This window comes from Orbicella franksi, chromosome 3 (genome assembly GCF_964199315.1).
Source record: "Orbicella franksi chromosome 3, jaOrbFran1.1, whole genome shotgun sequence".
Lineage (NCBI taxonomy): Eukaryota > Metazoa > Cnidaria > Anthozoa > Scleractinia > Merulinidae > Orbicella > Orbicella franksi.
The window spans coordinates 27014014-27027332 of NC_138147.1; the positions used below are offsets into that span (position 1 = coordinate 27014014).

The 13319-nt window shown below is 38.4% G+C and overlaps 1 protein-coding gene across 4 annotated transcripts in view; it reads left to right on the plus strand.

Moving 5' to 3' along the window:
* LOC145482776 (ephrin type-A receptor 4-like) overlaps window positions 1-13319 on the plus strand; it is a 92587-nt gene that overhangs the window by 10697 nt on the left and 68571 nt on the right. For 3 of the 4 annotated variants that reach the window (XM_081461404.1, XM_081461402.1, XM_081461403.1), the window contains exons 2-4: window positions 2521-2597; window positions 5360-6017; window positions 9108-9251. The exons of the other annotated variant lie outside the window; for it this stretch is intronic. In XM_081461404.1, the coding sequence (XP_081317530.1) occupies window positions 5612-6017; window positions 9108-9251 (550 nt within the window). In that variant the 5' untranslated portion in view covers window positions 2521-2597; window positions 5360-5611. The remainder of the gene's footprint in view (window positions 1-2520; window positions 2598-5359; window positions 6018-9107; window positions 9252-13319) is intronic. 4 annotated transcript variants of the gene reach the window in all.

The following is a 13319-nucleotide window of genomic DNA, read 5'->3' on the forward strand; positions in this document are numbered from 1 at the left end:
CTCATTTTAAAGATAGCCGCAGGACGACGGCATCTTTGAAGTTTGGTAAGCCTTGACAAAATTTGGTAGATCTAAAAATCACCAGACGCACTTGTCTCAGGGAATTGATGACAGATTTTTTCGCAAAATGAACAAAAATTTGCCCAGTGCGTCCGGGCCCTATTTCAAACCATTCAAATGCTAAGGTGTCAAATTAATCAATTAAACATCGCTATATTTGATTCAGTGAATAAAGTTGGGGCGAAAAACAGCCAGCCCAGTAAGAGGTAGCAAGAGCAGAGGAGGAGCTCAGGGGATGGTGGAGGGCCGACGAAAGAAAGTAAAGTACGCTTCTAAGGCTAAACAGCTATCACGATCGGCGCTGGCAGAAAAAGGGGAGAGGGTTAGCAGAGCACACGAATTTAAAGCTTGCTCTGCGTGTGGTGTCTAGCCCATTAATGGCTATCTACCTCTGCAGCTTGTACCGTAAGATAAGATAAGGCCCCGCCTCAGCATAAAACCCGTTATCGCGCTAAGTCAATAATGGGCCATTTATCGCAGCGAACACTTGTTCATGTATGTGCATGTCTGCTGGGTGTTTGCTCAAAACTCAGAGGACGCTATTGAAAAATTTAAGTCTCAGATATAAGTTTAGTAAACTGTGATCTCTCTCCTTAAAGGAAGTGTTGATCATGAAGTTTCATTGCCTTTGAATGTTATCATGAATATACATTTATATATTGTATTGTACTGTACTGTTTTTTAAATTTTTATTTTACAATTCTTATTTTATTATTGTCATTATTTTAATTATTGTTGTCCATGCATGTGAGCTGATGCACCTGACTACCATATGTTTTACAATGATTCTTGCCAGAAAATTGAATCTTTTAATCTGAGTTATTCTCTCACTGTCATCATCCTTTTTATACTAACTGATCTTTTGAACGACAAGAATTCTATTAAGATTGCATGAAGAATTCACCTCAATCAATCATTCTGGCCAGGAGATTAGACCCTTCCACAGTTTCTGACGCCATCTTGTTTGGGGGCAAATTTGCCAAAAATTGCGGTAAATGTATGTTCATTTTTCTAATGCCTGTAAAACCGTCAAGTCAACATTTGCAGGAAAATTTAGAGACATTTGTATGAAAAATTAAAAGTGCAATTCCTCACCTCACAGCGAATCCATATTCTTCGATCGATAGCCTAAATAGTGCTGCTGATGCAGCTTGTTTACAGTAGTTTCGACATGACATTTGAGATGACGCATTGCGCGTGATAAAATTATTTCTCAGAAATGGAATAGAAATAAAAAGCGTAGTATTGTGTGGTAGTATAATATAATAATATTTGTTCCATATTCGGCCACAAATTTCCAGTTAAAATATTTTCCATTTAGCAGAAATGCCCGGTCAGAGTGTCCGACCCGGCTAACTTTTTACCTGTTAAAACCTCAAATTTACCGGACAATTGTCTGGTGACTGACTTTTATTTGCAGGCTAATTTGTATGTCTCAGCTGGCTGCCTCACTGCTCAGGACTCTGGCCTATCCTGATTGGGGATTGGGCACTCGGCTAATCACTCAGTCCCAGAAAAAAAAAAAAAAGGAATTGTTTTATAGAAATTGGAAGTCATGTAAAAATGAATGGCCAGTTATTTGAAGGGAAATAATGGAATGTTTCATACTATCTTGAAAAATGTCGTTTATTTATAGTAGTCATCTTGAAAAGTCCTTGACATAAGAAATTTAATTAGTAAACTTCAAGGACCAAAATTAAGGTCCTCTGAAAGTATGTGATTTCTTAATTAGGTCTTGGAAAGTCCTTGAAGTTTACTGATTAAATTTCTTGGACAGTGTACCATATGATATCACTTTTCTGAGAAATCAAATGATTATGCTAAGGAAAATTGGGTGATAACGATGGAACATTTCTCTTTAGAGCTACATTTCAAATCAGTGTGAGTCATCCCTATACCTCAGACATTAAAGTACAAATGTAATAGCCAGTAACTGTGGTTGTTTTTACAAAATGTTGATCATTATAGATACTAATTTAACCTTGGCAGGGGGAAAAATGGGACAAAGAATGTCAATTCATTGATCATGAATACAGCTTAGTCCTTGAAAATTATTTTTTGCCTTTTAAAAGTCCTTGAATTTTGTCGTTCTGAAGTGTACGAACCAATAAATACATGTAATTGTATCTTATGCACCAGCTGGAGGAGACAAAATAAAGCATACATGTAAAAAAACTGATCAAAATCAAGACCTTTACAAGTACAGTTGATTATTGTTATGGTGGTAGGACTGTGCAGAGCCCAATTCAGTCTGTAATCTAATACTTTAAGTGATCAACAAAATTGGACAATCACATACAGTAGTGGGAGTTCTATTTGTTAATCGTGAGCATATTTTGCAATTAGTTTGTGCCTGACAAATGTTATTGGTTATGTGTACGTTTTGTTGGGGTATATATAAACATGCAAAGTGTTTCTTGGGAATTATCTGCTTTTAATATTACCCTTCTTCCTCTTCAGAAATTCTGGTCAATGAGCCTCGATCTGGTTCTGGACTGTGGAACTGGAATATCAAAACAGACACACAAGGTGCAGGGGTGAGTGGTACATGTATATCTGTCGTAATATAAAAAAAAAATGTGAAGTGTGACGTAGTGCAGAGGAGACCAATAACAATCCTTATGAGCTAGGGACTCTATGAGGAGGAGGACATGGGGATTAGCTGTGTTGCGGTGTTGATGTTTTTTTAATGCGGTGATGCCGTGAATAAAATCTCAACTTGCGGTGTTGTGGTGTTGATGTTTTCTTAATGCGGTGATGCGGTGAATAAAATCTCAACTTGTCGTGTTGTGGTGATCTCAAACCCTACAGTGTGCGATGTTTGTGTTTTTCATGCTGCGGTGTTCAGTCAAATGAAATTGTTTGCAGTGCTGGGTTTTTTTAATTACCTTTCTCAAAACCTAAATTCGACTTAGATTTAGCATGCTAATCCATGCTAATTTGTGACGAACACATACCATTGAGGTTAATAATTTGTAACAAAATACAGACCATAACTTTCTAGTCAATTTTCAATACCATAAATTTTCGAATTAGTGCCCGGGGCACTTATTTCAAATTTAGGAGGAGAGGAGGGGTGCTTATTTAAGGGGGCGCTTAATCAAGGAGGGGGGGGGGGGGCGCTTATTTAATTTTTCCCAATTTGTGGCCTGACATGATAATTTTTGTAATACATCATCTGCGTGTAAACAACAACATAAGTTGTTTTTCGACATAAAAAAGCTGATCCTAAAGTTTAGCTTGCGGCACCGTTAGTACTTGTAATTTTTTTCCAAACTTAACTTGTTCACAAACTGAAACAATGTACTAATCTAGTACTACACGACGAAAACTACACATCCTTTGTTGTCTCATTACTCGTCCACAAAGTAGGGGGAGGGGAGAGGAGCGCTTATTCGAGGAGGGACGCTTATTTTAAATTTTGGCCAACTGGAGGGGCGCTTAATCGAAGGGAGCGTTTATTTGAGGAAGGGGGTGCTAATTCGAGGATTTACGGTATGCTTCGGCTGCCAATCCAAAGCTGCTTTCATTTATACATAACTTGACAAGATGTCAAGGTGGCAGGGAAGAAAGAAGGCTTTCTAAGCTAAGGAAGCTTTGTAAATTACACATGTTTACAATTTTTTTTCCTTTTGGTATTCAGCTTCGTCTATAGGTCATTCCGATACTGGTCTATACCCGCTCCAAGGTCCTGCAACTTTCTTGACCTTCTATTTTTTCAAACGATTATCGATATGGAACATAAACGCAGCTAGCTCCAGAAAGAAATACTTTCAGTCAAGATAGGGCTTCATTCAGAAAAGTGAGCAAAGTAAAAAAAGAGAGGGAACTGGGGTAAAGGCCATCTCTCGAGGCTTCTCTCTTTTTCTTCGTCCGCTTCCTAGCTTCACGCAAGGTTTCTTCACAAGAGTAAGAAAACTGATTTACAGGCATCAGCAGTATTGACACATGCACAATGAAGTATTATTTTAAGTGTGGATGAACAAATCATGATGCTAAAAATACGGGTTGCAGTGGCGGTGTTTTGTTTCAAGACTTTTCTTGCAGTGATGCGGTGTTCGTTAATTTTTTTTGCGGTGTTGCGGTGTTCAGAACCCTCCATGTGCTCCTCTATGAGTTTATGAGGGAAAATTTGTGAGTGAGTGAAATAAATATTGAGTCAGTTTCAAGTACTGTAATATGTTATGTTCCCATTGAGGAATATTGTGAGCTTAAAATAAATAATAATAATAATGATAATAAAATAATAGTAATAATAATAATGATAATAATAATTTTAAGAATAAATAATGTTTATTAGTGGCTTATAAAGAATTACAACTGTAAAAATTTTTAGGACAATATATATGTCAGGGAAATACTAACTTACAAACGAATTACAAATTATATTCATTCGTTACAACCCTTATAAAATAATAATAATAATAATAATAATGATGATGATGATGATGATGATGATAATAATGATAATAATAGAAACTTATCTTGGAAGAATTCCCGACCAATTAAGCATCAGTGAACTACAAAAGATAACCTCGCTAGGTACAGCACACATTTTGAGGAGGGTGCTATCAAGCTAAAAACTGGCTATCCCCTAGTGCCCCAGGACCATGGTTTGGTCTCGGCCCTAAGGACTCTAAGCAAACATTACGTCAGGACGATAATAATAATAATAATAGCGGCATCTTTTGGAGCGAATCATTCGAAGGTGGATTTTGACGCGGCGCAAACTTGAACGGTTACTGTTAGCAGCTTCGACAGCACGGTTTTTCTTAAATAGATGTTTTGATTTTTGAAAGAAGCAGAGAAATAGACCGGAAAAAAAATCGACCGACCTCGTATCAAACCGGTGTCATGACAAAACAAACGCGAATCCGGCCCGTTCAGCGCCTGATTTGCTTGCGCTAACGATTCAACGGTGAGAGAATTGTGTTATTAAATGAACTATAAAACTAGTGGCAAATACCTCGCTCCGGTGACTTCATCGTTTAGCAAAAACAAAAAGTTTCTTTTGTTTTTTGCTCAGCAAAAGATCGCCAAAAGATACCCTTGGAAAACTGAGTTTTTTGCATACAAATCAATTCCAAATCAACAAAAACAATTAATACGCTTTTCATGTCAAGACAAGTCAGTCTGCCAAAAATTTTTCTTTTTAGAAGTGTTTGATTTGGGTCAATGGGTCATATCTGTTTTTAGAATTGTAGCTCGAACAATCTAATTATAATTAAAACACAAGCCCTCTTACTAATTTCATTGGTAATATTTTTTCTCTCTTCTTTTTTTTTTATTATTTTTATAGTGGATCCACCCTTCAAATGTAAACCAGAGGTACAAAGTTTGCGATGTTAGTGAACTGATAACGAGGGAACCAAAGAATTGGTTACGAACAGACTTTATTGACGTCAAGAGTGCTAAACGGCTGGATATTGAAATACGTTACATCCTCCTAAACTGCCCTAAAGTGGAATCTAGTCAATTCTGTAAAACATACTTAACTCTTTATTCCTATCATACAAATACCAAAGAACCTCTTCCTGACCCCACTAAAGGGATGTTTCAGAAAGAAGCAGTCATAACGCCGAAAAGTTTGCCTCCTCAGGGAAATTATAAAACAGACGTATTTTATGGTTCTGTGGTTACCAGAGCTCGTGGTATATATCTGGCGTTCTTAGACCAAGGAGTCTGCATAACATTGACAAAAGTTGTCATTAGCTACAGATACTGCCCTGGGATAGGCAGTACTTTAGTGGAATTCCCAAAGACAGTTGCCCCAGCAAATGACTCGGATCTAACAGAACGAGAAGGAAAATGCACTGATGTTAATTCAGTAAATAAAGTCAAGTTAGTGAGTGTGTGTCTCGGTGATGGAGAATGGAACATTACAGACAACCTGATGTGTCTCTGCAATGCAGGTTACGAGCTCATTAATGGATCTGGGGCTGTTCTGGAATGCAAAGGTTTGGCATGACTAATTTAGTAAAAGTCTGCATATGAGCCAAGTGGCCCACCATGCCAGAGTTTATCCTGGTTTCTATAGCATAAAGCGACTGGGAATATTTCTACTCCCCCCCTGGATTCCATGCTAGTCCATCGCAGGGTTACCCCCAGCATTAAGTCTGCCAGTACCCATTTATATACGTGAGTGGAGAGAGGCACTGTGAGAGTAAAGTGTCTTGCCCAAGAACACAACACAATGTCCCCGGCCAGGGCGCGAACCCGAACCGCTTGATCCAGAGCCAAGCACACTAACCGTGAGGCCACTGCACCTCCACATGACTAATTAGTACTCTGTAGTAAACTAAGTATTTAAGCGTTGAGGTTCAGCTTATTAACAAGTTGTGGTGTGTGTTAACCATCTTTTTACCAAAACAATTCAGACACAAATTGTAAAGCGCTATGTTGATCTGAAAGTCAAATATTGTGGTGGCTATGCTATGTGCTATGCCTCTAATAAGGGCCCATTATTTACCTCCCAAATTTAAATATCCACCCTGGTTACCAAAATGATTAAACTATATAATTAAAATATTATATAAATTAATTTATTATATCTTTGGAGCTACTAATGTGTCAGTGGTGGCCCGCTGGCCTCGTGGTTAGTGTGCTTGCCTTCAGCTCAAGCAGTCTGGGTTCAAATCCTGGCTGGGAACAATGTCTTGTGTTCTCTTGTAAAATACTTTACTCTTACACTACTTCTCTCCACACAGGTGCATATACCGGGGAGTACATGTAACCCTGTGATGGACTAGCATCCTTAATCCCAGTGGGGGGAAGGGGCGGGGAGGATGGGGAAGTAGATGAAATACTCCTACATGTAGTTGCATTTTGCTACTGAAACTGGAGATCAGTGCCGACCTAATGGGCCACCTAACTCGTATGCAGGCTTTACCTACTAATTGTATAATTTAATTAATTTATTAGATGCATGTACAATCTACAGTTGATTGACAGCCTTTACTATGGGCGTGTACCATTTGACCAAAATGTTGGGAAATTTCGGTTCAAAATCGGATAGAATGTTCAGGAAGTTTCCAGAAACTTACCGGTACTCATTTTGAAAATTTTGGTCAGCTTCTGGAGGTCGTCCTTTTTTTTTTTTTTTTTTTTCAGAAATTTGGAAATTCTGGAAAGTTCTTGTTCTATTTGGCATTTCTACCCTGTATGAATCGGACCTAGTTCCTCCAGCTGTGGATATTGCCTCCACCAAAGCTACAAGACTTTCGCAGCCAGTCAACACTACACTGGTGCAATACGATCTGTCACAGTTTGAGCCGTTTTATTGATTGCCTATCCTCCACAAAAATGTTAGGATCAGCTTTTCTGGAAAATTGTGGACTGGTTCCGAATTTCCTGTGGGTATTTGCCCAGTTTGTATAATCTTCTGTGAGAAAAGTTCACAAGTTTCCCATCACACGCAAATAATTCTTGAGTCGGTCGGGTAAATATCTCGGAAGAGTTTACTTAAAATAATCATGAATGCGTGTTAAATTTCTTCGCATGAAGCAGCTTACTGTACTCAAGACAGCCACTTCATCATTATCCTTCAAACAAGCGTGCGAGGCGCATGATGGTGGATGTGCCTGCAAGGACGCTATTGTTTTCTTCATTCCGCCCCCTAATTAACTATGCAAAACCCACTCAAGGGAAACTAATTAAATATGCGATTTCAAGAGTAACTAAGAGTCCAGAGTTTCTAATTTGCATAAGTTAGACAAAGACTTTAGCGCGAACTGAGTCTGATTGTACATTTAAAAATGCCACAACAAGTTTGATTGTCTCATTAATGAGATGTTACTCATTAAACAATTACGACCGTGTTTAAATGTACAATCAGACTCAGTTCGCGCTAAAGTCTTTGTCTAACTTATGCAAATTAGAAACTCTGGACTCTTAGTTACTCTTGAAATCGCATATTTAATTAGTTTCCCTTGACAATGGCGCCAAGATGTCGCCGAAACGTCGGATTTATCTATCGTTAGTTTTTGCCTGTATATGTTTATCTAAATCATTGTTGATTAAAACCCACTCAACTGTGGAATGTCTGGCTGTCAAAATTATCCAATCAGAATCACACCCCTTCTTTCGCAGCAAAGTCTGTAGGTGCCAGCGGGTTCTCATATTTCTTGTTCTATATTTTGGGCGAGAAAATGAAATAATTTGAAGACCTGCGGAGGATGGAACAAGCGAAAAGAGATCCTCTTTTGCAAACAATTGTTTAATCGCCTTCTGTTGCACTGCTTTTAGCGCGAATGTTATACCGTTTACTTCCAAAGATCTTAGCAGTTCCTCTAGAAATAGTTCGAAATGATCCCTTGATTTATATGCCATGTTGAATCTGAATGTGAGGCCCCTGTGCTCTAGAATGACAGGTGGCTGACCAATCAGAACGATGGATTAAGTAATTCATTTAAATCTGACCAATCAGGATTTTTACGTCCATCTGGTGCATGTAAAAAAAGAAGACAACAATAGTGTCCTTCCAGGCAATCCTTCTTGAAATGTGCTTGATCCTCCTGGACTCATTTTGACCCTTTCCTCCCCTTGTATGGCCTGTCACACAGGCTATCCCCATTGTTATCAATTAATATTTTAATTTATTTTTCAGACAGATATGCATTGTATTAAATTTTAATTAATTTTCCATGGGTTTCTTTCTTAATAATATACATGAAAAAATTACTCAATTCTGATTGGCTGAGAGCAGTGCAGTTCAAGTGTAACACCAGTGCAAAAAGTGTAACACCAGTGCAAATTACACGTCGTAATTCTGAGTTATGTTTGGCTGAGAGATAAAAGGAAATTTTCTAAGCCAATGGTATCACATGTTTATATTATTAATAAGTAATCATACGGTTTTTCTCGTTCAATTTGGAATTAATTTGCACTTGGTGAGTTTTTCAAAAAGCTGAAATTGCCGAAGCGGCTCGTGCAATTTCAGCTTTTTGAAAAACTTACTCGTGCAAATTAATTCCAAATTGAACTCGAAACTGTATGATTACATACTGGTATACAAATTCCTTCTTTATTTTTTTTCGTCCATTATGTAGAATGTCCAAGTGGAGCATTCAAGAGTACCATCAGCAACACAAAATGTGTTCAATGTCCTCTGAGGTCAGTTTCTAATGCTGAGAGAACAGCATGCACTTGTGAAGAAGGATTCTACCAATCACCTGATGTAGAGGATTGCAAAGGTACATTTCAGTCATACAGCATTTGATCATGTTGAATGCCCTTAATTTTTCCTCCTTGGATTCAAGGACATCAGGATGGGTAAGGATTAACGTTACCTTTGAGTTTTCCAAAGGAACAGAAGAAATCTATGTGTAGCATTGTGAAATACATATTAGCTTACATGCACTGTTAGTAGAGTTTGTACACTCATCTCTCTCTAAACTTCAACTTAGTAAATGCACAAGTTTAAAGTTCAATACTAATTTAAATACAGTAAATTACACAAATTATACAAAAGAAATCTCATGCTCATAACTCAGAAAAAGTTGGCAGGTATACATAAATTTGTGCAGCTCTGATAAAATTGGTACCTGTGTCCCGTTTCACCTAGATGCACTGATCATGTAGATAGGTAGCCCAAGCATGGATCAAATTTGACATACCTACTACAAGCCTGCAAATAATTTTTGTCATTAGGCAGGTCATTTGTCCGGCCAGGGACAAGTTTTGACCTGAAAAGAGGCCAGTTTGTTTGGACAAAATTATATGTTTTTCCATCGCATGTTTATGCCAACGTGTAATAAAATGAAAATGTTCCATATTCGCGCCCAAATCTCAAGGTACCTAGTTTTTGCATTAGATCAGAAATGCGCTGTCATAATATCCAACCAGGCTGAGACTTTGCTGGTCAAAACGTCAAGTTTTAGCAGACAATTTTCTGATGACCAACTGTTATTTGCACCCTCGTACTAGGTTTTATCCAAGCAATTTAAAAAACTCTGTCTCAACCCTTGGATGTGCAAGGAGTTGGGGTTGGGGGATGGGCGCCACCACCCCTATAAGGTTTTTTCAAAGTTTTGAAAAGACAATTTACTCTAGGGAGCTGAAACTTCAGTAGCTGTTCATTCATCCTCCACAGAAAATGCGATGCATCAATTGTGTGTCCATCAGTTTTCATGTTGCCATGGCAACTTCAAATTTCGTGTAGGTCTGGCCAAGAATCAACTTTTTTGGTATAATGGTGTTAGTTTTTATTCCAGTTTTCCTCATACAATTGTAGAAATTCACAAATATTCAATTTGGGCATTTCATAAGCATTCTATGAAATCCAAGATGGAGGATTATTTGACGTCATAACCATCAAAAATGGTATCATCTTGTAGAGCAAGCTCAGGGCTATCTACTCAATGTAAATTTATTTCACTGTGCCTTAACAGAACAAAACCGCAGGGCTGTCACACGGAGCATCATAAGAATAGGAACAGAACTACATGCATGCAACTCTTTTTTGGGTAATGTGGCTAGCGGCAGGGATTATGGTAGGGATTATAGGTACATGCACCCTACGACAATGACGTCTCGCCACATGACCGCCATACTCCTGACCAAGTCATGCATCCTTGGTTTACAGTATACATCTTTGATATTGGACATTGGATGTTATGTCAATTGACACTTGTCAAAAACAAGGTATCTGCTGACCAGTGTCACATGGCTGTATTGTGGGCTCAGGTTTAGAGCTCATCAAGGTCACTTTTTTTGCTGACTACTGATTAGATACTGGTTTTCGATTGGATCGCAGGCTCAAACCACACTAAGTTATTGTAATCAGGAGTTCCACATTTTGGCGTGGCTAAATCTATTTATTTTTTGTCTCCAACTTCTCAACAGTCCAGAATCCTAAATCCTTGAATCTGATTGGCTAATCATACATACTCCATTGGTCTGGATTTTCCCATCCAAACCCCGAGTACAGAATGTCCCAAAATGTCCAACTTTGGCACCCTTTTTTAAGCAGTTTTTTACGTGGTAAAACAATATAAAATATAAAAAAATTCGATACAGAGTCAAACAATTATTATGAATTCTGAGCAAGTAGTGTAAGCAGTGTAAAGCCAGAGTGATTGGAAATTATTCCAATGTACGGATACATTCACAGCCCATATAAATCGCTATCCAGTGAATAGCTTTATCTGCCTTTCAAACAACCCAAACAAATTCTCCCAATCGTTAATTCTCTCATGTTTACATCGCCCATGGACATAAGCTGTCGGGAAAATATTAAATAAATATGTAGTCATAATGATATTATGATTGGTTATAAATTAACTAAAATTGTTTAATTGCGTTCGATGAAGTGGAACGCAAACCTAATTTTGACCGGTGGCTTTCCAGAGTTGGTTACCCTGTGCACGATTATATGCTGAGAAAACACATTCCTGTAAGGACACCAAAATGGCCACCCCGCTTGATTTTTACAGGGGCATGTCACGGGCAGTAAACTGGTACCGTTTAATGCTAAGACATGTGATAAGACATGTGGTGAACATGTTAGTATGTGAGCAGGCCATTTGAGCTCTTCTTTTCGATGGATCTTTCTTTGACTTCTTTCCATTCAGTTGCTGTATGCTTCGCTATTATGTGCCCTCAGTGTTAGATTTTGGCAAATTTTTAACACTTTGACGGCAGCATTTATCGAAATCTGAGGGAATTGTCCTTGTTTATTAACATGACTTCGCTTTGGGATGATTACCGTGGGAACAACTACATTTTGATTGCATTTGTTGATTAGTTCCAGTCGCGACAGATAGCTCAGTCTTTATCCGTTCGAAATTTTATTGTTAGGAATTGGCGGAAAAGTACTCTGAAGGCAAGATCCATGAGACTACTTTATTCATCAGGGGAAATACTTGAATTAGTCGCATGGAGTTTGTTTACGATAAACAACCACGTGAAACGAGCATGCGATAGCAAATGCTAGCTTAGAATAATGTACGTAATTTAAATATTCTATGAAACTTGAGAGTCTACAGAAACTGGCGGTGTCACGCAACGTATCAACAAATCGTGACCTCTTCACTAGCATGGACTTTGACGCTAAGCATATCTGACTGTAAAACCTCGGTTGCTGCTGAAAAACGTTAATTTTAGTAATAGACAAAGGTTGAAAGTCAGCTAGTGAAATCATTTATTTACCGTATATATATATATATAGAAAATGTACATAAATATGGCCATGTCGCACCGAGAGTGCTATCTACCTCGTGTACTCTTAATAGAGTCCATACCATGCCTATACAAGCCTTTAAAGTCGCTGCAAAATGAGTCGAACGAGCCAAACAAAACTAAATTAGAGCTTAAATTGATCATTTGGTTCGCCGCGGCACTAATTTAGACAGGCTTAACCTCTGCGATTTCACCTAAATGACCTCACTATGTCTTTACTGTGGGTTAAATTAGCCAGTCACGCTAACAAGAGCATGGTAAGCAGTGGAATCGGTTATTTACCTCTATATTTCAGCCAAAAAGTAGCCGTTACGTGACATTTCATTTCAATATCTGACCGGATTCGCAAAAACATAGCCATAGAATTTGACTTGTCACTGATAATCTAACTTGCTACAATTCTGTCCTAGAGCTAGCTTTCCACGAGGCTTATCGTAGCTCAAATAGCAGCAAATAACTCTCCTGTATGCCTTTTGAAGCCAGGAAGACTAAATTCACCGTCTTTTCGTTGAATCATGAATTGTACAATTCAATTAAGAGTGCTTTTAACATGAAATTGGAGTCTAAATCAACACGAACGTACAGATATCAAAACCGCGGCGAAGAGCTAATCTATCGCTTTCTAAAGGCCTGCATCGTCCTAAATGGACTGAACAAGAGCTTCCTACATCGAGAATCGATTGAACTTCAGACAAACTTGGCCATAGTTAGCAGTAAGCGAACACTCAACATGTTGTCGTTACGTCAATTATCGCCCGGAAGCCACGCAAATAAATTTCTTCCGCGCTAGCGAATCACAGACAGTTCTGATACTTAGCTAAGCCGAGAACGCCTAAAATTGATAAAACAAGGAAATTCTACTCACGATCAGCGCTTGAACTCATGTTCTTCTCTCTCCTCGTGGCCATGTTTTGCTCGCAAATAGCAATGTCCCGGATGTACTTCAATTTTGTCGAGCGCGGAATGGCACATCCAGATTTCAACAGATTTTTTTTCTAAGTCTTTAGCTACATCAAAGTTCAAAGCAAATGACGCCAACAGCAGCTAGAAATGTCTAGTCCATTGCACGTCTAAGCCCTAAA